General features: G+C 38.7%; 1 protein-coding gene across 4 annotated transcripts in view; it reads left to right on the top strand.

Moving 5' to 3' along the window:
• Positions 1–803: 803 nt before the first annotated feature.
• The window catches only part of ENTPD4 (ectonucleoside triphosphate diphosphohydrolase 4), a 41,158-nt gene continuing 14,477 nt past the window's right edge, over positions 804–27,484 (top strand). Inside the window, exons 1-10 of one of the 4 annotated variants that reach the window (XM_037813073.1) lie at positions 804–946; positions 5,610–5,744; positions 8,689–8,790; positions 10,282–10,479; positions 11,015–11,220; positions 14,276–14,426; positions 14,941–15,044; positions 15,865–15,924; positions 16,210–16,364; positions 18,059–18,225. In XM_037813073.1, coding sequence (XP_037669001.1) covers positions 8,783–8,790; positions 10,282–10,479; positions 11,015–11,220; positions 14,276–14,426; positions 14,941–15,044; positions 15,865–15,924; positions 16,210–16,364; positions 18,059–18,225 — 1,049 coding nt within the window. In that variant the 5' untranslated portion in view covers positions 804–946; positions 5,610–5,744; positions 8,689–8,782. Of the gene's footprint in view, positions 947–4,223; positions 4,322–5,609; positions 5,745–8,688; positions 8,791–10,281; positions 10,480–11,014; positions 11,221–14,275; positions 14,427–14,940; positions 15,045–15,864; positions 15,925–16,209; positions 16,365–18,058; positions 18,226–27,484 lie in introns of those variants that run through there. The other 3 variants (XM_037813074.1, XM_037813075.1, XM_037813072.1) reach the window with 3 other exon arrangements.

Raw genomic sequence — 27,484 nt, 5'->3', positions numbered from 1 at the left:
GATGTTTTTCTTTCTATATCTGAAATTACTGAAACTCAACTAGTCTCTACCCTGTTTACTGTTCCTATTGTAATGGTTATTCTAGCCTAGTCTCAGTCCTGTTTGTACTTGCTATTGTAATGGTAACAACTCCATCTCCCCTTGCTTGAATCCATAAAAACCCTGAAATCCTCAGACTCGGGGAGACAGATTTGGGGACCGATAGGCCACCTGATCTCCTGCTTTGCCCACAACATTAAACTCTCACTCCAATGTCATAGACTGGCTGTTAGGTGCATGGGGCAGTGAACCCACCACATTTGTTCGGTATCAGGAGGCGGTGTCTTCCCAGGATAGGCTCCACTATATGCAAATTTTGGCTCTACCTTTTACTAAGGTACACTGGGTGGATCTTGAGAACCACTGAATGTATTTGAGTCTAAGTTTCCCCATTAGGAAAACACGGATAGCTACTGGTAAAACTAAAATGTCAAGAGTTGAGCAAAAATGCCTAGTTCTTATTAGGTTTCCAACCGTTGTTTTCCATAATCTTAGAAGCACAAAAGAAAGATCAACTGCAGTGTCATAAGCAGATTGAGTACAGTTACCAACGGCGGGCCTACAGCCTGACGGGACAGGACGGGCGGGCCACAGCACATTACAGGATACTTCCGGGACACCTCTTCACAGTCTACGTTCCCTGCCCTATGAGTGCCAATCATTCCGACCCAGGCCCCGCCCAGGCCAGCGTGCACCCTCCCGCCGGCGGCGTGCGCGCTCCGGGCGCGGGCAGTGACGCGACACCTGTGGGGGCGGGCGGAGGTGCGGCTTTGGAGAAGCAGCCGAGACTCCGGAACCTGGTTCGCGTCGCCGCCTCCGCTGTCCAGCCGCGTTGGCCGTGATGCGCCCCGCTGGCGGGTCTCAGCTCCCTGGGGCCCCGGCCGCCGAGTGGGGCGCAGCCGAGCAGGTGAGGCCGGTCCTCTGGCGTGGACGAGGGGAGGGCGGGCTGCCGTAGTGGCCGGCCTTGGTGGGAACGGTTGGGGTTTGGGGGTCCCCGAGGGGTGATGAGGCAGCCGCGGGACGAGCCCTTTGCTCCCGGCGCCCAAGGGCTGGTCGGTTTCCTCCCGCGTTCGTGCCTGCGCCGCTGCCCGCCAGGCTCCGAGGACCATCGCCGGACCGCGGGCATTGGCCCCAGCCGCCTCCGGGCCGGGCGCGGGCACATCCGGGCGCCCCCGCTGTCAGCGGTGACCCCGGATGGCAGGTGCTCTCCCCCAGCCCCTGGCAGGAGAAACCTTGGCAGTCGTGCTGTTGCGCCTCCTCTGGTGACCACTCACACTTTGGCGGGTCTGGCCCGCACTAGGGAGGGGGCCTGGCGAGGGCGAAGGGATGCTGCACCGAGGACCCACTGGGTCTCGCCTGCTTTTCATTATAATTTGTACACGTTCAGCGTTATGTTTGCTTTGTTCTCCTTTTACTAAGTTTCATGCCTTAGATTTAGTGACAGTGCAGAGAAGTGTTTCTCACACTTGAGTTATATGTGGTCTCCTTTTAAAGGGACAGTTCTTTCATTCTCGAAACTATGTGCCAAGAACCTGCAGAGGTCCCCAGACCCCAGACCTTGGTGCAGAGCATTTTCGGAGAATGACATTTATGACTAAGTTGGAAAGAAAAGAGCTGCTTTATAATTCCGTGCTACAAAGTAGAGAGTATTAAAGAATTTTTAGAGACTCAAATCCCCAGTTTAATTTCACATTGCAATTTTTAGTGTGTTGGCTTTGCATAATGAAAATACCTAATTGTTCAGCCTTGGAGAGGGCTAAAAAAGTCATAATCTTTAGGTTATGTATATTTGATATTATCTTGTCTTAGTACCAGGTTTGTTAACTCTGTTTAACACATTAGCAGAATCATAAATAGCATACTGATTTGTATACATGGTTTATTTCTGTGATTACCTTGTGATTTATACTTGTCTTTGTTGCATATCATATCAGTGACTTCTATTTTCTAGCCTTAACAGGATATCTGTCCTTGAGTACATAATCTAGAAAGAAGAGAAAAAAATTGAAAGTTGATCTAAGGATTTATATTCTCCACGTATTTATTCAGTATGTTTATTTAGAATAGATTACGTACATGGATAAGGAGAAAATTCAGAGTGTGGGAAAACATTAGGATGTAGACTAAGTTTTGACAAAGAAAAATACTGACCTTCACCTGGAAAGAAGTATAATATTGAGAGTAGGACATTTTAATTAGGAGGAAGTGGCATTAGTAAAAGTTGGGAGCATGGGTGAGAACAGCTTGTGTGGGAGGGAGGAAGGAGAAACGCCTCCTTGGAGCAGACTGGAAATTGTCCAGGAGTGATGAGTGAACAGGATGGTGAGATAAGGTAGGACTGGTTGAGGGGAAGTTTGAGGCACCACACAAGGAAGTTGGTGTTGACCCATAAACTTCCAGAAGGTCCTTGCGCTCACCATACATTGTAGGCAGTGTTTTACAAAGATTAATCAGTGGTGTTCACAGTGAAGACAGAAGGTGGGTTACCTGCCAATAGGTCTGTCTTGAAATAATGTCTGCTGTGGTCACTCTTAGATTTTGGAAGAATTGACAGGACTTGGTGAATGATACAATCTGGGAAGGGAAAGGAGAAGTGGGAATCAAAGTTGAGAATGAGATGAACCTGGTCAATGGTGATGCCATTCTTAGATGTGGAGGATTTGGAGGGTGGTATTGGTTTGTGTCAAAAGATTGTGACCCCAGATTTAGACTAATTGAGCTTGCAGTGACAGGGCTTCAGTAAGCTCAGGATGTGGAACTGGAACTTGATGAAAGGCTAAGATTGAGGTGACAGATTTGGGAAACTACAGAGGTGATACAGGAAAAGTGTAAGAGTGGTAACCAGAGTTTTGCAAATGAATAGCCAGAAGTAGGAAGAGGTTTGATTATGACTTGATATTGAAAAGTAAAATTTAAATTTACAAATAAATGTTGAAGAAAATAGAGATCATAAATGCAACTCCATGCTTTCTTCTTAAAACAAAGAATGAGTCAGGTATGTTCTGATGTAACTTTTCCCCACAACTGAGTAATAGTGCCACACAGAATCCTTTACTTTAAACTCTCATTCTCATGAAGGGAGTTGCTTTTTACAAAATTCTGTACTTGTAAAACACAAGTGTTTGAGAACTTCTTAAATTTTTCACGGTCCTTTTGTAATCCATTCATATCATTCTCTTTTGAACACCTTTCATGTCATCTTACTTTTTCTTTTTCAAAATTCTAGCTCTTCCAGAGTCTTCTCAGTTGTGATTTTGTAGTATTACCTAGAGTTTGCCTCCCTAAGCTCTGGTGCCAAGATTCTTAGCAGTATAATTGGAGTTTACCTGTTAAGTTCAAATTACTATGTTGTTGACTGCTGGGCAATATTCAACCATACTTTTGTCTCAAATAAAAGTAATTACTTCAGTAATTTATAAGCTGTGCTATTTTCTCTCTGCCTTTGAACACAAATTTTATAACTTACAAAAGTATCTATTTATTCTTTTTATTGAAATCCTCCTATATCTCAAAAAGAAGTCCAGTTTAAATAATTGTTATTTAGTAGGCTGTGGTCATTCTAACAGTGCACCTTCTTGATTACTTCCTGGATATTCGTATTTTCCCTCTACCACTACAAACTGCTTGAAATTTGGAGTCAGGTTTGTTGCTCCCCCGGTAACCCTCCTATCACCTTGATATGAGGTGGTCATTGAATCTTTAAGGATTTTTCTTCCCCCAAGGATCAGTTTGCCTTTGACTGTGACTTTAAGCTGTTAAATAAAACTTTCTTTTCTTTGATTCTTGTTTAGCTATCACAGAACTATTGATTTTTATAAAAATGTTCAGATGGGAATTTCTATGTCATGAACGGTTTTTGAAAGATAGGCTTTTTCAGTGTATCAAGAAGAGGATTTGGTGCTGGAAATTGGAAATATTGTCAAAGGTAGCTTGTTAAAAATAGTTCTGTTGTTTCTTCTGATGATAAAATTAATATTTGTCTTTTGAAAAATATAGGCAAGGCTAGGGAAGAAAATAAAGATGATCCATAATCTCACTTCCCAAAGATAACTAACCACTGTTAACATTTTGGTTTCTCGCCATCTTTTTTTCTTTCCCAATGCATGTGAAATTTTTTACTTAATATATCTTGGCTATCTTTCCATGTTTGACTTACTGCATCATGAGGGATATGTTGGAATGCAGCAGAGGGACACCTAAGAGAGTCCATTCTACAAATGCAGGGGAATGTGGGGCCACATCAGTGATCTGCAGCTTGTGTTTAGCATGACTGGAGTCTAAGGTATGTAGAGAATTCTCTCGGGGAATGAGACTAGAAAGAAAGGCTAGGGACCAGATCAGTGCTGCCCAAAGGAACTTTCTGCTGTGATGTCAATCTTTTGTATCTTGAAATGTGTTACATATTTGATAACATACACACATGTATACATAGGTCAATGTTTTATATTTTTATATCACTTGAATGTGGCTAGTGCAACTGAGGAGCTGAATTTTTAAAAAATTTTATTTTAATTAGTGTAATTTTAAATAATCACAAGTGGCAAGTGCACCCTATTGAACAGAACAGAACTAGACCATGAGGGAACTCCTGTATCATTGTAAGGAGTAGGATTTTTTCCCTAAGTGAGAGAGAGTTGGGGGTAGGAGTGGAGGTGGGGTCATGATTCCTATTTGTTTTGGAAAGATCCCTCTAATATGGAGATTCTCTTTGAGTCCCAGAACTCTGAAACTTGACTTCTTGCCAGACACTGTTCTGGGTGCTGCACTGCTGGGCATGCAGCAGTCAACCAAGCAGACACACACAGGCTGTCATGGAGTTTGCATTCTCAAAGAGGAGACAAATAATAAACAAGAGAAATGCAAACATACAATATGTTAGAGGACTAGCGCAGCATAGCATAATGACTCAGAGTGTAGATTCTGAAGCCAGACTGTAGTTTTAACTCCCAACTCTGTCTTTTATTAGCTGTGTGATCTTAGGCAAGTTACTCCCTCTGCCTCATCTATAAAATGTTTTGATATAATAGTATCTACCTTAAAAGTTGTTATAAGGAATAAATGAATATTTGTAAAGTGTTTGGGGCAGGACCTGGCCCTTGGTAAGCATTATATAAGAATTTAATAAATTAATTAAGGAAATACTAGGGAGATATGTTGGGGAAGGGAGATAGATAGAAGGGAGAGCTTGTAATTATAGATCATTGGCCAGGTAAAGACCTGAAAGAAATGAGAAAGTAAGTTATTCAGATTATTTCAAAACAGAGGGAGTAGCAAGTTCAGAGGCCCTGAGACTACAGAATTCCTGGCATGGGTTAAAAACAGAATACCAGTGTGACTGGAGCAGACTGAAAAAGGGGAAAGTAGAAGAGAATGAGATCAGAGCAGAAATAGGTGATGACCAGATCCTGTAGGATTTCATAGGTCATAGAAGAGTTTGGCTTTTACTTTAAGGAAGATGGGAACCATTGTGGGGTTTTGAGTGTAAGAGTGACATGATCATGGACCCAGGACTGGGGCAGGGGAGGGGACAGTATATAGCAACATCAGATATATTCCGTGATTCTTCACAGATGAAGAATCTGTGCCTAGGTGTGGTGGATGAAGAATTGGAGAGCTACTGGATCAAGACTACAGGTGGAGACCAGTTTGGCTGCTGATCTAACAGACCAGGCAAGAGATGTGACAAAGGAAAGGACAGAGTTTAGGTAACTTTAGGACAAAGAAGTAGAAGGAATGGGTAAGAGACCGGAGATGGAAGATGAAAGGGGGTAAGGATCAGGCACGGCTCCCTGGTTTCTGGTTTCAGCAGTGTGGTGGAATTGAGACTGGGACTGCTAGGGAGGAACCGGTTGGGAGAAAAAGGGAGTGAGATTGCATTTTTTTTTTTTTATTAAATTCAGTTTTATTGAAATACATTCACACACCATACAATCATCCATGATATACAATCCACTGTCCACAGTATGATAACATAGTTATGCGTTCATCGCCACAATCTATCTCTGAACATTTTCCTTACATCAGAAAGAACCAGAACAAGAATAAAAAATAAAAGTGAAAAAAGAACACCCAAATCATCCCCCCATCCCACCCCATTTGTCCTTTAGTTTTTATCCCCATTCCTCCACTCATCCATACACTAGATAAAGGGGGTGTGATCCACAAGGTCTTCACAATCACACTGTCACCCCTTGTAATCTACATTATTATATAATTGTCTTCAGGAGTCCAGACTGCTGGGTTGGAGTTTGGTAGTTTCAGGTATTTACTTCTAGCTATTCCAATACATTAAAGCCTAAGAGGTGTTATCTATATACTGCATAAGAATGTCCACCAGAGTGACCTCTCGACGCCATTTGGAATCTCTCAGCCACTGAAACTATTTCGTCTCATTTTGCATCCCCCTTTTGGTCAAGAAGATACTCTCAGTCCCACGATGCCAGGTCCACATTCATCCCCGGGAGTCATACTCTGCGTTGCCAGGGAGATTTACACCCCTGGGAGTCGGGTCCCACGTAGGGGGGAGGGCAGCGAGTTCACCTGTCGAGATGGCTCAGTTAGAGAGAGAGAGAGGGCCACATCTGAGCAACAAAGAGGTACTCGGGGAGACTCTTAGGCACCATTACATACAAGTTTAGACTCTCCTTTGTGGTAATGAGCTTCATAAGGGCAAGTCCCATGCTCAAGGGCTCAGCACATCAAACTGCCAGTCCCAATGTTTGTGACAACATCAACACCAGTCTAGGTGAGGATGTCCAACACATCCGCACCTTCCCCCAGATCCTCGGGGCTGGGGAGGGGGAGGCTGTAAATATATTTTTTATTATCTGCCCAGATTACTCTAGGATGTGTCACTATTTCACTCCAGCCTATACTAATCTACTGTATCTCACTTCCTATTCAAAGTTCCATGCAATTGTGGTGTTTGAACAAATCGACTGTAGAGTTGTACCGTTTAGAAAATTTAGATCCTGTACCAAATAGATATCTATTCCCTTGGTCTCATATGAAAGTTGAAGTTTTAAAACACAGTCAGTTTCAACCTTTACCCTTTGGCCTGGTTTGCCCTGGTCTTAACCAGACCTGCTTCATTCATATCACTAATTGAAGTCTGGGCTCTTTTTCAGCTTTTTTTTTTTTTTTGACAGTGGCTGTATGCACTAATACTGACATTCATATCTGCCGAGCTCTAGCTCTGAGTTTCAGGTGTCTCAGAGATATGCATTTTAAGAGTTCAGTTTTAGAAATTATTTTATGGTTCTGTGCCGGTTTGAATGTATTGTGTCCCCCAAATGCCATTATTTTTGTGGTCTTGTATGGGGCAGAAATGTTCGGATTAGGTTGTTTGCATGGAGATGCGCCCCACCCAACTGTAGATGATAACTGATGGGATATTTCTATGGAGGCGTGGCCCCACCCATTGAGGGTGGGCCTTGATCAGTGGAGCCATACAAACTTGCTGACTCAGAGATGGAACTCAGTGCAGCTGTGAGTGATGTTTTGAAGAGGAGCAAGCTTGCTGGAGAGGAATGTCCTGGGAGAAAGCCATTTTGAAACCAGAACTTTGGAGCAGACGCCAGCCACGTGCCTCCCCAGCTATCAGAGGTTTTCCGGACGCCATTTGCCAGGTACCAGTGAAGGTACCTGATTACTGATGTGTCACCTTGGACGCTTTATGGCCTTAAGACTGTAACTGAGTAGCCAAATAAACCCCCTTTTTATAAAAGCCAATCCGTCTCTGGTGTTTTGCATTCTGCAACATTAGCAAACTAGGACAGGTTCTGTGAGACATTCAGATGGACATACCTAGAAGGCAGTTGAAGATAATATATCTCCAGCTCAGAAGTGAAGCCAGGGGTGGAAAAAGAAATTCTGTTGTCTGGTCATTGAAGTGGCAAATGAGGTTGAGTAGAGAAATTAGAGAAGAATGGAACCAAGACAGAAAACACCCTCGGGACCAGAAGTGTAGATGGGTTTGGCAGACAAGGAAGAGACCTGAAGGATCCTGAGAAGCTGTTGTTCAAGAGCTAAGAAGCAGACTAGCCTAGACAGCTGTCTTGAGAAGCCTTGAAGAGGTAAAGAGATCAAGAAAGATAAAGGATAAAAGATGTCCTTTGAATCTGGCAGGTTGGAAGGAGTGCCTGGCCGTACAGTCCCCCACCCCCACTTATTCTCTGAGATTTGAGGTCTGGGGACTGGAGGAGGGACAACAATAGTGAAAGCAACAGAGAACTAATTAGGGACATAGTCCCTTGCATGGTACTTTGTTCATAAAAGGGATGGCCAATGGATATTTATCAAATGAATGGGTATTTCAAATTCCCATTCACTTAATAATTCTGCCCATTTCCTCTGGCCATCCCAAATCTTCCTTAACATTGGGACCTGGTGTTTTGGGGTCATTGAGATATTTTAAGGTAGTGAGCACTAACTAGTGCCAGACTATTATCTCTTTTGATTTAGGCCTGTATCTGTAACAGCATGGAAGTAACTTTGAAAGTGTGTTACTCACAATAAATCCTTTCAGCAGTTTCAGTGCAGGGATTATATGCCACATTATGTGTCATTGGATTTAAGCAAGCATTTGAACAAGAACATAGTTTTCTTTGGTTGTGTCATCTTTGTGATTTTTCTCACTTCCTGGAACAGGAGGGCTCTAACTCTGTGAGGACCCCATTGTTTCTGTTATTGTATGTGAGAAGGACTGACTCCCAGAACGTTGCCTGATTTCTGACCTGTCAGTATGGGGAGGTGAGTGATGGTGTGTAATCCCTGGCACTTTAAAACCTGAGATTTTGGTGCTGTAGAAAAAAGTCTTGAGAAGAAAAAAAACAATCTGAATCCTGGTTGAAAAGTTTTAGAAGTTATGCTACACTTCTGTTTAAAATCTTTATTCTTCTAGAGCCCAGCAAGGCTCCTATCACAGAAGTGATAATGCAAAGTGGATTTTACAGGGATTAATGGAGTCTATGGTAAACGGCATACATGCTGGGATCTGAGAGGGGATTAGATTAAGCACATGATAACTGTAAGCCTTGGAGGTGTGGGGAGGTAGATGATGAATTCCATGGAGTGGCCATTGGGTCAGCAGGATACCTCCACTTTAGTGAGATATTTTAGTCTCTTTTTAAAGGGAAGAGTATAAAAATCAACTGTAAAACAATGAGATCCATCCTGAATGCAATGAAGTTTTTTTTAGGCCTACTAATAATTTCAGAATGAGTCTTTCATTGTTCACGAAAGTTGAGAAGAAAAGTTCCTGTTTATTTTCAAAAATGTTTCAAAAGAATATTTCTAAAAACCTGGATGTACAATATTCATTAATTGACTTTATTGTGGGATATTGTCAGATACTATTTTCTCCCATCATTCAGTCATCTGGGAGAAATTTACCTTGGAATTCAGTGTTCACAGACCTTATTCCTCCTGAGCTGTCGATCTGGTTGTCATCCAGTGGACAATGTTTTGGTCACCAGGTTGCTCAGACACATTTGCCAGGCCTACCTTATAACATACATTTCCATGTACTAAATTTCTTTTTGATTTCATCACACTTAAACCTGATTAATTTATCAATTTATGTATTTATTTTACTGAACTTGTAAGCTATCTCTAATCATTTTTGGAACAAAGCCAAGTACAGATAAAAATCAACACTTCTATGGGCTCCTGCTTCAGTTGTCTACAGTGAAGGCAAAGACACTTCATCAAAGTGTCCAACAATTAAGTGTGTATTTTGTTTCATCATTATCATCTTCATCATGGTGATTCCAGTTTATGTGGAAAGGAAAGAGTACTAAAATGATTTGGTATAATCAATGGGTATATGAATTCTCTTTAAAAAAATAACAAAGTCCCTTCTATTACATAAAAATCTACGTAGTGCTCTCAGAAAAAGGGAAAACGTGTCATAAACCATCAGGACTCAATTCTCATTCATAGAAATTTTTAATATTTTTTATTGTAGAATAACATATATACATAGAAGTGATAACTTTCCAACTGCAGTTTAACAAGTAGAGAACAAATTTCGAAGAATATTATGGATTACATAATACATTCATAGAATTTTTTAATAATGGCTTCTGTAGCAAAATAGCAGTGTGGAAGATGCTGGTGCTCTGATACCTACAGGCAGGGAAAAACGGGTAGCTCAAGCTGAACATCTTGCTATAGGATCAGTTTAGGTGAGGGGGCCTCTTTGGAGCAGATTGCTTTAAAAACTGTTTTTTGGAATTTCAGGATCAGCATCTCCTGTCTTTTTCCTGCTTCTTGGCATTTTAGCATCTCTCCAGTGGGCTGTCCTCGAATTCTGAATACCAACCTACGCCAAATTATTATCATCAGCATCCTGGCTACTGCTGTTTCACTCTTGTACTTTTCTGTTGTTATAATCCGAAATAAATATGGGTGGTTATCCAGAGACAAGAAGTTTCAAAGGTAAGAAGTAAAAAATTTGTTTTCCAGCTGGGATGCATATCTCCATTTCATGACTGTGAGACATTTGGAGTTAAGTTTGAATTTAAGGAATATGTGGGTGTGGAATATGTACCGTATTGTTCTGTACTGAGTACAGCATGGCATAAAAAACTAAACTGGCCAACTGCCAACCACCAAATCACATCATGAAAGACCCTGGAATAATTATTTAAACATAGTTTCTCCTGTGATATATTTTAAACTTATTTTTTAAGTTAATGTTGATTGTTTGGAAATAAATACAGAGTTTTGCTTTTCAGAACTTGTTTGAACTTTTTTAGAGGAATAAGTGTGTATCTGATTTCAATTATCTTTATCATGATTTATTTTGTTTTCTTTTGCCTCCAAGCATTTGGCAGTTGTAAAAATATTATAGTGGGTGCTCTTGCACAGTTTAGAAATCACAGTCATGGTCTTTGTTTATTATATTTTCTCTGTTAGGTTTAGGATGATATTTTCTGTCCAAATAAAAGTGTCGTTTGTTTTTCCAAACAAGGTACTTGGCACGAGTTACTGACATTGAAGCCACGGACACCAATAACCCCAACGTGAACTATGGTGTTGTGGTGGACTGTGGTAGCAGTGGGTCGCGAGTATTTGTCTATTGCTGGCCCAGGCATAACGGCAATCCTCATGATCTGTTGGATATTAGACAAATGAGGGATAAAAACCGAAAGCCAGTGGTCATGAAAATAAAACCCGGTATGTGCATGATAAACATCTGATTGGTAACCGTATTCTGTCCTTTCATTCTCTGTGTTGTCATTCACATATTTCCCTTTCTCTCCTCACATTCATTGCCCTAATTCAAAGCCCATGCCAGGACCCAGTGGGTCTCCTTGCTTCACATTCTTTTTCCCTTTTCTGTCCGTTTTGCATAAGATGACTAAAACCTTCAAAAAACATCCAAAAACTGTCTTTCTTTTTGTCTCCTACAGCATTTACTCTAGTGCCTTACTCATGGTATCTACTCAAAGCTTGCTAATTGCCATTAATTAGGGAGGGTTTTTTCCCCCTATTTGGTAACTATTGGTCTCTATCCTTAATGACAAGGTAATTTCAGAAAATTTATGAAAATCTGTACTCTTATTACATTGGTGTATGTTTATCACTTTTAAAAATTGCTGCCCAATAATATTTCTAATAATCTAGGTTATTTAATAGGGATGACCATAGAATTTAGAAGAGCTGATAAAATTAGATCCAGGTTTTAAAGATATCTCGATTTCTAAGCCAGTGAAATATGTAAAAATTGGGATTCACTATTCACATTAGACAGTTTAATTCTTTTTCTGTGTCTACACTCTTTTCATTGACAGAGCCCTTCTTTCAGGAGTATTAGGAATGGAAACTATCAGAAGCACCTTCAAACAGGCCCTTTAGGTCTTAATAATTGATAAAAGCTGATTTATAACAGTGGACCACAGATCTTAATAAAGATATAGCAGTTGTATTATTCCCCATTTCAGAAATGTAAGTAAAAAGGATATTCAGTTTTAACTTGTTAGAATACGTCTCCTCATAAAAAGGTTCCTGATCACATTCCACCATTAGAGTCCTGCGCATTCTTCATTGAATAATTCAAACCCCACTTCCTTAATCAGGCAGCCCTCAGCAAGTTGATTATTCTTTGGTATTTGGGCTGCTGTGACACCAGTATATTACTCAGGAATTTCAAAATTTCTAGTTCATTTTTCAGGTTAAGGAGAGGGATCTAAGTCTATAATACAGCATTATTTTGATAGCAGATAATATAGCATTATTTTGATAGCAGAGTGCATTTCCATGGATGAAGATAAATTTTTGCAATAAGTCTTAGTGAATGACTGTTTTGATTTTTAGTAATCTGTTTTCCTACCCCTTAAAATTTTATGTATCTCTAACCTAGAAACATTTGAAAGATTAAAGTAATATTGACCAAATAACTTCATCAAAAAGACTAAAAACTTAAGAATATAGAGCACTCTATAAAGCATTCAGAAAGTGCCAGACCTCTGCATTTCATGTTCTGTAGTTTCATATACCAGATGTCTTGGAGTTGTGCTTTTAAAACAAAACAAAACAAAACAAAATGCACAAAAGCACAGCTCCAGCGTTACCCAGGGCATACACCAGAATCTCATTAAAATCAGGCTTCACATAGTGGGGCATATGGGTCTCTCTGACTCTACACAAAGTATTTGAAATGGTAATAAAAAGGACCTTTTTTTATAGCCCTTCTCTGTCCTGAATGATGGACTCCCATGTTTGGCATTACAGAAGGGCTCCACAAATTTCCTTATTGAACAGATTCTGGCTACTTTGGGGCTTTGTATCCATTGTAATAGCACTGTACATTGAGTCAAAAGATCTGGATTTTAGTCCATTTTCAGCTGATACCTTTGACAAATCACTTAATTTTTCTGGACCACAATTTCCTAATCTATGAAATAAGGCATTTTTTTTTTTTACTTCTAAAGTACCTCTTATTTTTGATATCGTGTGATCTTATTAGGCTACATGATAGCTGGAAATATTCACTGAGTTATGTACTCATTCAACAAATATTTCTTGAGTGCCTGCTATTTTCAGGCACTATGTTAGGTTCTGGGAATATAAATTTGAACAAGACACAGTTTGTGCCAGTTTATTGAAACTTCCAGTTGCAATGCTGCAGGCAAGTTAAATAGGTAATTTAGATATGAGGTAATGAGTGCTACAACTGGAAGTAGAGCTAAGCATGGAATGCAGTGAGAACGCTTAGGAGAGATACTTAAATAATCCTTATGGCTCTGTTAGGGAAGATTTCCATGAAGGAAGTAGCCCAAAAGATGAGCAGGAATGAACCAAGTGAAAGGAGATAGGGAGTGGTAGGGAGTGGTAGGGAGGTAGACAGACTATTCCTGGTGGAGGTGCAAAGGCCCTAAGGCATTTAGAGATGCATTACAGAAAGTTAGTTCCGTATAGCCTAAGGCTAGATGGGAAGAGGTAAGGTTGTGGTGGGTGTGCAGGGCAGAGTTTGCTAATCTGAAGAGTTGAACTTTATCTGGAAGGCATTGAGGAGCTGCAAAAAGAATTTTAATCCATTTGGGTAGGAATGGTGGGGAGATGCCCATAACTGGAGTCTAGGAGGTATTGCAGTAGTCTGGCAGAGAACAGTGGTATCCAGGGGATGAGGAGAAGTGAACGCAACGAGAAGGTTTTATCCCGGGTACTGGTGTGGACTACTGTGTGGCCAGCGATGGTGGTCACTGAAGTAGGTAACGGCAGAAAGAGCAGGCTTGTAGTGGAAGTTGAGTTCAGATTTGGATATGTTGAGTTTGGGGTGTCTGTGAGGACAATCACATGGTGATGGCCAGTGGACAATTACCACATACTGATCTGGAGGTTGGGGAAGAGATCTGGTTGCTGTTGATAAGATTTGGAGAACAAATAGGTGGTGATGGCAGCCAGGGGAGAAAGTAAGCTTGCCTTAGGAAAGTGAGAATATTTTTCCTGAGGTTAGGGATGATCTCAATTGCAGTTGATCGCAAGTTCCTGGCCCATTAGCTGCTCAATCAGTTCTGAGCTTTTTGATGACTGAGAAGAGGAAATAGGACTGAATATCAAGTACCATCGACATTTAAGGAAGAGAGGCTGTGGAAATAGTTGCCAGAGGGGCAGGGAAGAGCTAAGGGAGTACAGTGTCTAGCTTGTATTTCTCTCAAATTAGCTACAATGAAGAACTTTGTAGTTAAAATAGCTACTTGTTAACTGGAGTGTCCTGGGTTTTTTTTAGGCATTTCGGAATTTGCTACCTCTCCAGAGAAAGTCAGTGATTACATTTTTCCGCTCTTGAACTTTGCTGCAGAGCATGTGCCACGGGCAAAGCACAAGGAGACCCCTCTCTACATTCTCTGCACAGCCGGGATGAGAATCCTTCCTGAAAGGTGATCCTCCACGTGCGGGCAGGCCTGTGGTGGGGTGGTGGTGGTGGTTGTCTTAGTCGTCCTCTTCCTCCTTGCCCCCTTCCCTCTCCTTTATGTGAAAAGGAAGGCATTAAAAATTCTTTCTTCAAATTTGGGGAATGGTGCCAAAACTATTACCTTAGCTGGAACCCACCAGATTACTTATAAGTCATTCATTTATAACTACATGTAGTAAACTATAAAGTTGTCATTTAAAAGAAGAGACCAATCTTCTATTTTATTAATTTAAGAAACATTTGCAGTTATGGTTTCACATCTAAGAATCACTAATTCATACGACTTGTTCATTTTGAAAATTATTTCCTAAAATACAGCCTTTTCAACAAATCACTTTGATTTAAAAATTAGCTCTTTGATAGAGGATATCCCAAAGTGCGAGTTTGTTTTTTTTTGTTTGTTTTTATTTCTTCCTTCTCAAAACAGAAAAATTCAGGTTGTAACACTTTGTTATGTAAATGTTTGGATTGCCTTATAGCCAGCAGAAAGCCATCCTGGAAGACCTTTTGACTGATATCCCTGTGCACTTTGACTTTCTATTTTCTGACTCTCATGCAGAAGTAATTTCAGGGAAGCAAGAAGGTTGGTATACTGGGCTTCAACTTAAAATTGGGGAAGCTATGCCTTTAAACCCTCCCCATTTTTCAGTGTACATCTTATTAAATTATGATTTGAGCCAGAAACATAAGTCAAAAGGGTTCCACTTTGGGTAAAGGAACAAAAAAAACTTTGACTGGATTATGGCCCTTTTGAAAAGCAGTGGTAATGTTAAAAGTTGGGCAGATAGGTTATGGTCAGATCCTGAAGATCTTGAATTGTCAGGCTAAGGAGTTGGGACTTCATTCTGTAAATCAGTCCACAGCAGATTGTGGAGTGGACTGGAGTGGAAGAATAGAGGCAGGAAGATGGATTAGATGGGCCTCTCTCTATAACAGCTTAAATCAAAGTGACAGTAAAAATGGGTAGAGATTGGGTGTAGGGAATGTAAAAGTAGGATCAGTCAGACTTGATAACTGAATGGATGTGAGGGATATAGGAGAGGGGAGAGTAAAAGATGACTTGAGTTTTTAAAATCTTGCAGTTGATAGGTTTAAAGTCATAAAAAGTAAAAACTCCAGTATTTTGAATCAACCCATTGATTTCAAAGGAAAACTAGCACCTGGGGAATTGTGTTTTCAACATATATAAATGGATATAAAATTATAAATTTTAAAGGTGAAAATTCTTGGAAAACCGTTAGGAGAAGCTAAGTACATTAATAGAAATGTGTTATTTCAGATGATGTTTTCACAGGTTATCAGAAAATAAAATAGATGTTTGCACAGGCTGCATTGGTAAGAGTTACACAAGATGTTTGAAAACTTTATTTTTTTCTTATCTCTGCCACGTGAAATGTGTCTAGGTGTATATGCTTGGATTGGCATTAATTTTGTCCTTGGACGATTTGAACATACTGAAGACGGTAAGTATCATGTTTCCAATTAATGTAACTAACTAAAAATTATAGTTTTTCTGTTTAATTCAGAGAATGAAAAAGGAGTTAAATTTTGTGGCACAGCTGAGTGTGTAGGAGTAGAGTCAGAGGAGCTGCTGTATAACGCAATTAAACTTCATTTTAATTGGGAGGAGTAGGCTGGGTTTTCCTAAATATGCTTGAAATGTGCCATGAAAACAAGATGACTGTCTTCAAAAGACACAGTTCTCTGGGTTTGTTCTGTTCCCAGTGAATGTTTCTTGTTCTTTCCAGATGATGAGGCAGTTGTGGAAGTTAACATTCCTGGTAGTGAAAGCAGCGAAGCCATTACTCGTAAAAGAACAGCGGGTATTCTCGACATGGGAGGCGTGTCAACTCAGATAGCATATGAAGTCCCCCAAACTGTAAGCTTTGCCTCCTCACAGCAGGTTATTATCTGTACAAATTTCCTTCTGTTTGGTTTGGTTTCATTTAACATGTCTCCATCCATTTTTGTTTTGTTTTCTGAGTCTGAAAACATCTTTACTGTGTTTGCTGAGGTACCACCTTCTCAACCCAGGAGAAAGCAGACAGGAAGAAAACAAGGCAGACCTCAGCTAAGCCAGTTGTATTTTTTTCATTGAAATCACCTGGTTTGTTTTCTGAACTTACTAAAGAATTCTCTTTGGTATAAATGTCAATCACACACTTGAGTTTTTGTTTTATTTTGTCTTCACTCAATCACTTCCTTTCTCTACAGATTTTGTAAAACTTAAATAATAGTATCAGATTTCTTAAACTTCTTAAGTTGTAATTGGAGGTAAAAATCATTTTTTCCTCTTGGCTCAGACAGCTTTTTCAGGAAAGGATTGAGGCTTGTATATAGTAGTTCCACATTTCTGAACTTACGGTTTACTCTGTCTTTTCTCCGTTATCCTTCAGTGCTCTCAGTCACTGCTGGCCAGTTTCTCAGGAGGCTACATGGCCTTGTATAGGGAATACTAGAATGAAAATCTGCCTAGGGTTTCTAGTTGTAGTACAGAATTGCTACAGGTCTGTATTACTCTGTTGCTATTCAGCTGTAGATTAATACCAAAGCCTGGTTCCTGTATTTTCCTCTAGAAGGTAGGGATGCAGCATTGTGTGGTGGTCACAAGTGAGGGCTGTGGAGGTGGACAAGCCTGAATTTCATCAACGTCCTATTCCTTACTAATTATGTGACCTTATGGAAGTGACTTAGCTTCTCTGAGCTGGTTTCTTCATCTGTAAAGGTACCTACAACATAGGGTTGTTAAAGGATTAAATGAGATAATGCACATATTTCAGGCAACCAGTAGACCTCAATAAATGTCAGCTAATATGTTTATTAAGGTGGTCTATAAATGTTTGAGCTCCTTGGAAAAATGCTTTCTGAATATTCAAGTATTACATGCCTCTAGAAACTGTTATACTGTTTATAAAAAACCATGTTTTAATTTTTTCCCCCTCAATTTAAAGTAAAATGTACATATAAAGAAAGCTTGGAAAAATAGTGAAAAATCAAGATTAAAAATTTCCCATGTACTCCTCATCCAAGAAGCCCCATTGTATTAGCTTTTTGATGTATTTCTTTTCACTCTTTTTTTCTATTTATAATTTTTTTAAACATATGGTTGTTATAATCATACTGTTTATACAATTTGTTAGCATTCTTTAAGTGCCATAAACTACTGATAGGCCATAATTAACTAAGCCCTTCCTTGATGTTATATACTTACATGGCATTAAACTTTTTTCCATCATAGAACTGCAGTGGACATCTTTGTGTATAGAGACTTTTCTATGTTTAGGATTATTACCAAAGAATAGGGTTCCATAAATAGATTTAGTAAGTCAGAGGGTATGAACTATATTGCGAAGTTCCTTTTTCAAAGAATCATAATAATAACACAAATGTGTGGCACATCTGAAATTTCTTAAGTCAGAATGGTCATATTGAATTATGAAGAATGCTCAGAAGGAATTTGGGAAATGCAGAGGCAGATATTTTTGCCTCTCTCAGATGAGAATCTTTTTAGATACTTTTTAAAGGAGTGTATTTATCAGTAGGTAGTTGTTTTTTATTGCTTAAAGTTTTAAAATTTGTTTATCTCTATGTCTGCAGGAGGAAGTAGCTAAAAACTTGTTAGCCGAATTTAACTTGGGATGTGATGTTCACCAAACTGAGCATGTATACAGAGTCTATGTGGCCACATTTCTTGGGTTTGGTGGCAATGCTGCACGACAGAGATATGAAGACAGAATATTTGCCAGCACAGTTCAAAAGAACAGGTAAAGCACTTTCCACTACTCAGCAGTCACTTTCAAACTTCGGTCTCTCCTCATAAAAAAACATAATCCATGTAAACATGGAGAACTCATTTAACAAAAGTATATCAGCACTGTTCGCTTTTTATTACTCACTACCAGCTGAGTTGGGAGAAAGAATTAAGGACATCAGGGTGTCCTGCCTTCAGCCCTATATCCCACCAGACTCCAAAGAAGGATCTCTCTCTCTCTGTGACCAGTGCATTCTTAGATCCTCAGCTCATCTGATGAAGTAGAAGTTTCACTCACAGGATATTAAATAGTTTTGAGCCTTGGATGACACTATTCTTGATTGCAAATTGTTTGGAAAACTCAACACCTGGGGCACTGATAGATGTCTTGTAGTCATGAAGTAAATGTATGCCTTATTGTTGATGATAAAATTGAAGTATATAAAGTTCTGGATACTTTATGGAAAATCAACCTGTGCATTTATTTAGTAGCCAAGAACCATAGTGAAGGAAGTTATTCTAGAAAAAGAAATGACCTAGAAGCCAAAGTTAATATGGTTTTTAAACATTTTTGTCACTGAAACTTTTAAAAATAAGTTTATGTAGAATCCTGGTATAGAAAATACGTAAGACAAACAAAAGCGACACTTTATCAGCTTAAGTTTATCTTAAGAATATGGAGATTATTTATTTGAAATTACTCTGTAAGAATAGAAAGACTGTTTAGGTAAATAGAAAAATCTGATATCTGGAATTATTTAAAATATCCTATTTATTTCTGTATCTTGTTCATTTTTTGTTTTTGATTTTTATTATAACATATATACAACATAAAATTACCCATTTTAATAACTTTCGAGTACACAGTTCAATAGTATAATTACATTCACAATGTTGTGCTACTGTTATCACCATCCAGTACCAAAATTTTTCTTTTAAACCAAACAGAAACTCTATCCATTAAGTATTAAGTCCCCGTTCACTCCTGCACCTGCCATTGCCACTGGTAACCTGTAATCTACTTCGGTTTCTCTGTGTTTGCACATTTTATTTATTTATTATATGTGAATCATATAGTATTTGTTCTTTTATGTCTATCATGTCTGGCTTATTTTACTCAACATGATGTCTTCAAGGTTCATCCATGCTGAGCCTGTATCAGAACTTCATTCCTTTTTATAGCTGAAAAATATCCCATTGTAGGTATATACCATATTCTTTTGTTGGACACTCAGGTTGCTTCTACCTTTTGGGTATTGACAATGCTGCTGTGTACATTGGCACATAGATATCTATTTAAGTCCCTGCTTTAAATTCTTTGGGGTATATCCTGAGAAGTGGGGTTCCTGGAACATATAATTCTATGTTTAACTTTTTGAGGAACCACCAAACTTTTCCACAGTGACTGCACCACTTTACATTCCTACCAACAGTGTACAAGGATTACTATTTCTCCACATCCTTGTCAACTCACAGTATTTTCTGTTTTTTTAATAATAGCCATTCTAGTGAGGTTGAGGTGGTATCTCATGATTTGCATTTCCCTAATGCCTAATGATGTAGAGCATCTTTTCATGTGCCTCTTGGCCATCTGTAAAACTTCTTTGGAGACATGTCTATTCAAGTCCTTTGTCTATTTTTTTAATTGTGTTTTGTCTTTTTTGGTCAGTTGTAGGCGTTCTTTATATATTCTGGATTTTAAACTCTTATTGGATATATGGTTTCCAAAACTTTTCTTCTGTTCTGTAGGTTGTCTTCTCACTTTCCTGATAATATCCTTTGATGAAATACAATTTATCAATTTTTTCTTTTGTTACTTTTGCTCTTTGTGTAAAGTCTAAGAATTCATTACCTTGTACAGGATCCTGAAGATTTTCCCCAGTTTTCTTCTAAGAGTTTTGTAGTTTTAATTATTATAATTAGGTCTTTGATTCATTTTGAGTTAATTTTTTTTAAATGCCTTTATTTCAAAGTTAAAAATCTGGGAATTTCCCTTTTCCCCACCCAAAGAATTCATAAACATGGACTACAGGGAAAATTCACTTAAAAACTATTATTTAAAAGATAAAAATGGTATCTATAGGCATTAGTCCACTTCTTAGAGTTAGTGCAATCTTCAGATATCCAGAGTACCAGGGTTAGTAAAGTTGCCCTACAATTCAGAATTTATGCCGTAACCTTCCATTAGTGCAAGGGATTAAAAAATTGTATACTCCACCAAGGGAAAAACTGTTCCTAAATGGCACACCTGGATCTATCCCCATGTTTTCCACTTGAGATGATAAGTTTCTCTCTCCCACTGGCCCTGTGGGTGTTTGACAGATTGTCTGTCCCTTTTTTCAAAAAGGTGAATGATAAATTTCTTTCAGTAAAGCAGGAGACTGGGTAGTGAGCCAGGACACTTGAAGACATTGGTGAATATGTGAGTGAACTTTCAGTGAGTGTGCCCCACATATGATAATATTTCCTGATGCCTCAATTAGATACAGGATAAACAAATTCAAAAGATCTATGCATCACTGTAGTGACAGGACAGCTTTTCCCAGATGTAGCTCGTAATGCTGGGGTTGCAGGTTTTCCAAAATAGGTATTTCCAAAATAGGTATTTGTCTAATTCTAACCCAGAGCCAGTATTGACCTCTTCATCAGTATAAAGTGACTTTCTTTGTCCCTTGTAAAAGTTTTTGAATTAAAGTCTATTTTATTTTATCTTAGTATACCTATCTTTACTGTCTTTTTATTCCTATAAGTATGGTATTTCCACCACCACCACCTCCCGCCTTCCCCTGACTTTCAAAGTACTTTTGTCTTTTAACTTAAGGAACATTTCTTTTAGACAGCATATAGTTGGCACATTATTTTTTATCCATGAGTCTAAACCATTAGTCAGCACGGAAAGCAGCAGGAGCCCTCCTACCATGCCAGAAACCTTCATCGCTTCAGATCTCCATCCAGAGTATCACGGGAAACAGGAATCTTGGGTTAATTTTTGTGTATAGTGTGAGGTAGGGGTCCACCTTCATTGTTCTGCATAGATACCCAGTTTTCCCAGCATCGTTTGTTTAAGAAACTATTCTTTCCCCGTTGGGACTTGGTATCCTTGTCAACAGTGAGTGGCCATGCATGAACTGTCAGTTTGATTCCATTGGTCTATTTCTGTCCTTGTGCCAGTACCGCTTTGTTTTGATTACTGTAGCTTTGTAATAAGTTTTGAAATCAGGAAGTCTGAGTCCTCCAACTTCTTCAAGGTGGTTTTAGCTATTCAGGGCCCCTTGCTCTTCTACGTGAATCTGATGGTTGACTTTTCCATTTCTGCAAGAAGGCTGTTGGAATTTGGGGATGTGTTGAATTTGAAAATTACTTTGGGTAGCTTTGACATCTTAATATTGTTAAGTTTTCCAATCCATGAATATGGGATGTCTTTTCATTTATTTAGGCCTTCTTTAATTTCTTTCAGCAACATTTTGTTGCTTCCTGTGTATGAGTCCTTTACATCCTTGGTTAAGTGTATTCCTAGGTATACAGTAGGAGTTGTAAATGGAATTGTTTTCGTGATTTTCTTTTTGGATGATTCATTATTGGCATATAGAAGCACTGCAAATTTTTGTGTGTTGTTATTGTACCCTGCTGCTTTGCTGAATTCATTTATTAATTTTAGTGGCTTTCTTGGAGATTCTTCAGGATTTTCTATATGTAGGATCATGCCATCTGCATATAGGAATAGTTTTACTCCTTCTTCTCCAATTTGGAGAATTATTTTTTCTTGCCGAATTATTTGGGCTAGAACTGCCAATACACTGTTGAATAGCAGTGGTAAGAGCAGGCATCCTTGTCTTGTTCCTGGTTGTTGGGAGAGGGGAAGCTTTCGTTCTTTCATCACTGAGTATGGTGTTAGCTATGGATTTTTCATACATGCACTTTAGAAGAATTGAGGAAGGTCTCTTCTATTTCTAGTTTTCTGAGTGTTTTTATCAAGAAGGTGTTTTGGGGAATGAAGACAACATGGATGAACTTTGAAGACATAATGCTGGGTGAAATAAGCCAGACACAAAAAGAGAGATACTGTATGTTACCACTAATGTGAACTCTGAAAAATGTAAAATAAATGTTTTATATTGTAGAATGTAGAGGACCTAGAGACAGACAGCAACTGGTGGAGGGGGAATGATAATCTAATAAGAACAGATAAAATGTGGAGAGTAATCTTAATGATACGGGAATGCTCAGGAATGACTGTGGTTTGTTAATTTTCTTGGGGTATGGTAGGAACATGTTGGAAGCAATGTAGTTATTTTAGGTTATTTGTTTTTCTTATTCCTTTGTGTTTTGTTTGAATTGTTTTTTTTTAATTTTTTGATAAAGTACAAAAAAAGGAGTATTGAATTTCTTTCAAATGCTTTTTCAGCATTGAGATACATGATCATGTAATTTTTTTTTTTTTACCTGCATTCTGCTAATGTGTTGTAGTCCATTAATTGATTTTTCTTATTTTGAACCATCATTGTATTTCTGGGATAAATCCTGCTTGGTCATAGTGTATGATCCTCTTAATGTGCTGATGGGTTTGGTTTAGTGGTATTTTGTTGAGGATTTTTGCATCTATATTCATAAAGGATATTGGTCTGAAAGTTCTTTTCTTGTGCTGTCTTTTTTCTGGCTTTAGTATTAGGGTGATGCTAGCCTCATATAATGAGGTAGGCAGTGCTCCCTTCTCTTCAGTTTTTTTGTTTTGTTTTGTTTTGTTTTTGGCATGAGAAGGATTGGTGTTAATGCTTGGAATGTTTGATAAAACTCACCAGTGCAACCATCTAGACCTGGGCTTTTCTTTGTTGGGAGATTTTTGATTACTGATTTAATCTCTTTACTTGTTATTGGTCTATCGAGATCTTTATTCTTCTTGACCCTGTTTAGGTCATTTGTTTGTTTCTAAGAATTTTTCCCTTTCATCTAGGTTATATAATTTGTTGATGTACCTTTGTGCTCAGTATCCTTTTTAACCATTTTCGTTTCTGTAAGGTAGGTAGTAATATCTTCCATTTCATTTCTGATTTTTATTATTTGAGTTTTCTGTCTTTTTTCCTTTGTCAGTTTAGCTAAAAGATTGTCAGTTTTATTGAAATTTTCAAAGAAACAACTTTTGGTTTCTTTGATTTTCTCTGTTGTTTTTTTCTATTGTCTACTTCATTTATCTCTGCTCTAATCTTTTTTTTTTTTTTTTTTTTTTTTTAATCATCATTTTATTGAGATATATTCACATACCACGCAGTCATACAAAACAAATTGTACTTTCGATTGTTTACAGTACCATTACATAGTTGTACATTCATCACCTAAATCAATCCCTGACACCTTCATTAGCACACACACAAAAATAACAAGAATAATAATTAGAGTGAAAAAGAGCAATTGAAGTAAAAAAGAACACTGGGTACCTTTGTCTGTTTGTTTCCTTCCCCTACTTTTCTACACATCCATCCATAAACTAGACAAAGTGGTGTTTGGTCCTTATGGCTTTCCCAATCCCATTGTCACCCCTCATAAGCTACATTTTTATACAACTGTCTTCGAGATTCATGGGTTCTGGGTTGTAGTTTGATAGTTTCAGGTATCCACCACCAGCTACCCCAATTCTTTAGAACCTAAAAAGGGTTGTCTAAAGTGTGCATAAGAGTGCCCACCAGAGTGACTTCTCGGCTCCTTTTGGAATCTCTCTGCCACTGAAGCTTATTTCATTTCCTTTCACATCCCCCTTTTGGTCAAGAAGATGTTCTCCGTCCCACGGTGCCAGGTCTACATTCCTCCCCGGGAGTCATATTCCACGTTGCCAGGGAGATTCACTTCCCTGGGTGTCTGATCCCACGTAGGGGGGAGGGCAGTGATTTCACCTTTCAAGTTGGCTTAGCCAGAGAGAGAGGGCCACATCTGAGCAACAAAGAGGCATTCAGGAGGAGACTCTTAGGCACAAATACAGGGAGGCCTAGCCTCTCCTTTGCAGCAACCGTCTTCCCAAGGGTAAAACTTATGGTAGAGGGCTCAACCCATCAAACCACCAGTCCCCTATGTCTGTGGTCATGTTAGCAACCATGGAGGTGGGGTAGGCGAATACCCCTGCATTCTCCACAGGCTCCTCAAGGGGGCACAACAAATTTTTTTTTTTTTTTTTTTTTTCCCTTGTTTGTCTTTTTTCTTTTTTTTTTTTTAACTTTCCCTTCTTTTTTCAAATCACCTGTATGAAAAAAAAAGTTAAAAAGAAAACAAACATACAATAAAAGAGCATTTCAAAGAGACCATAGCAAGGGAGTAAGGAAAAGACAACTAACCTAAGATAACTGCTTAACTTCCAACATGTTCCTACTTTACCCCAAGAAAGTTACATAATATAGCAACATTTCAGTGAACTTGTTCCTACTACAACCATTAGAAATTAACAGACCATAGTCATTTCTGGGCATCCCCAGAACGTTAAATAGCTTATCTGTTCTTCCTGGATTATTGTTGCCCCTTCCTTAATTGCTCTCTACTGCTAGTTCCCCTACATTCTACATTATAAACCATTTGTTTTACATTTTTCAAAGTTCACATTAGTGGTAGCATATAATATTTCTCTTTTTGTGCCTGGCTTATTTCGCTCAGCATTATGTCTTCAAGGTTCATCCATGTTGTCATATGTTTCACCAGATCGTTCCTTCTTACTGCCGCGTAGTATTCCATCGTGTGTATATACCACATTTTATTTATCCACTCATCTGTTGAAGGACATTTGGGTTGTTTCCATCTCTTGGCAATTGTGAATAATGCTGCTATGAACATTGGCGTGCAGATATCTGTTCGTGTCACTGCTTTCCGATCTTCCGGGTATATACCGAGGAGTGCAATCGCTGGATCGAATGGTAGCTCTATATCTAGTTTTCTAAGGAACTGCCAGACTGACTTCCAGAGTGGCTGAACCATTATACAGTCCCACCAACAATGAATAAGAGTTCCAATTTCTCCACATCCCCTCCAGCATTTGTAGTTTCCTGTTTGTTTAATGGCAGCCATTCTAACCGGTGTTAGATGGTATCTCATTGTGGTCTTAATTTGCATCTCTCTAATAGCTAGTGAAGCTGAACATTTTTTCATGTGTTTCTTGGTCATTTGTATTTCCTCTTCAGAGAACTGTCTTTTCATATCTTTTGCCCATTTTATAATTGGGCTGTCTGTACTATTGTCATTGAGTTGTAGGATTTCTTTGTATATGCAAGATATCAGTCTTTTGTCAGATACATGGTTTCCAAAATTTTTTCCCATTGAGTTGGCTGCCTCTTTACCTTTTTGAGAAATTCCTTTGAGGTGCAGAAACTTCTAAGCTTGAGGAGTTCCCATTTATCTATTTTCTCTTTTGTTGCTTGTGCTTTGGGTGTAAAGTCTAGGAAGTGGCCTCCTAATACAAGGTCTTGAAGATGTTTTCCTACATTATCTTCTAGGAGTTTTATGGTACTTTCTTTTATATTGAGATCTTTGGTCCATTTTGAGTTAATTTTTGTGTAGGGGGTGAGGTAGGGGTCCTCTTTCATTCTTTTGGATATGGATATCCAACTCTCCCAGCCCCATTTGTTGAAAAGACCATTATGGCTCAGTTCGGTGACTTTGGGGGCCTTATCAAAGATCAGTCGGCCATAGATCTGAGGGTCTATCTCTGAATTCTCAATTCGATTCCATTGATCTATATGTCTATCTTTGTGCCAGTACCATGCTGTCTTGGCAACTGTGGCTTTATAATAAGCTTCAAAGTCAGGGAGTGTAAGTCCTCCCACTTCGTTTTTCTTTTTTAGAGTGTCTTTAGCAATTCGAGGCATCTTCCCTTTCCAAATAAATTTGATAACTAGCTTTTCCAAGTCTGCAAAGTAGGTTGTTGGAATTTTGATTGGGATTGCATTGAATCTGTAGATGAGTTTGGGTAGAATTGACATCTTAATGACATTTAGCCTTCCTATCCATGAACATGGAATATTTTTCCATCTTTTAAGGTCCCCTTCTATTTCTTTTAGTAGAGTTATGTAGTTTTCTTTGTATAGGTCTTTTACATCTTTGGTTAAGTTGATTCCTAGGTACTTGATTTTTTTAGTTGCTATTGAAAATGGTATCTTTTTCTTGAGTGTCTCTTCAGTTTGTTCATTTCTAGCATATAGGAACATTACTGACTTATGTGCATTAATCTTGTATCCCGCTACTTTGCTAAATTTGTTTATTAGCTCTAGTAGGTGTATCGTTGATTTCTCAGGGTTTTCTAGATATAAGATCATATCATCTGCAAACAATGACAGTTTTACTTCTTCTTTTCCAATTTGGATGCCTTTTATTTCTTTGTCTTGCCGGATTGCCCTGGCTAGCACTTCCAGCACAATGTTGAATAACAGTGGTGACAGCGGGCATCCTTGTCTTGTTCCTGATCTTAGAGGGAAGGCTTTCAGTCTCTCACCATTGAGTACTATGCTGGCTGTGGGTTTTTCATATATGCTCTTTATCATGTTGAGGAAGTTTCCTTCAATTCCTACCTTTTGAAGTGTTTTTATCAAAAAGGGATGTTGGATTTTGTCAAATGCTTTTTCAGCATCTATTGAGATGATCAATTGATTTTTCCCTTTCGAGTTTTTAATGTGTTGTAATACATTGATTGTTTTTCTTATGTTGAACCATCCTTGCATGCCTGGAATGAACCCCACTTGGTCATGGTGTATGATTTTTTTAATGTGCCTTTGGATTCGATTTGCAAGTATTATGTTGAGGATTTTTGCATCTATATTCATTAGGGAGATTGGCCGGTAGTTTTCCTTTTTTGTAGCATCTTTGCCTGGTTTTGGTATTAGATTGATGTTAGCTTCATAAAATGAGTTAGGTAGTGTTCCATTTTTTTCAATGTTTTGAAAGAGTTTGAGTAAGATTGGTGTCAGTTCTTTCTGGAAAGTTTGGTAGAATTCCCCTGTGAAGCCATCTGGCCCTGGGCATTTATTTGTGGGAAGATTTTTGATGACTGATTGGATCTCTTTGCTTGTGATGGGTTGGTTGAGGTCTTCTATTTCTTCTCTGGTCAGTCTAGGTTGTTCATATGTTTCCAGGAAATTGTCCATTTCTTCTACATTATCCAGTTTGTTGCCATACAGTTGTTCATAATATCCTCTTATAATTTTTTTAATTTCTTCAGGATCTGCAGTTATGTCACCTTTTTCATTCATTATTTTGTTTATATGGGTCTTCTCTCTTTTTGATTTTGTCAGTCTAGCTAGGGGCTT

This window comes from Choloepus didactylus, chromosome 20, assembly GCF_015220235.1.
Source record: "Choloepus didactylus isolate mChoDid1 chromosome 20, mChoDid1.pri, whole genome shotgun sequence".
Classification (NCBI taxonomy): domain Eukaryota; kingdom Metazoa; phylum Chordata; class Mammalia; order Pilosa; family Megalonychidae; genus Choloepus; species Choloepus didactylus.
The sequence above is the reverse complement of the archived record's forward strand: the minus strand, read 5'-3'. Positions and strand labels throughout refer to the sequence as shown.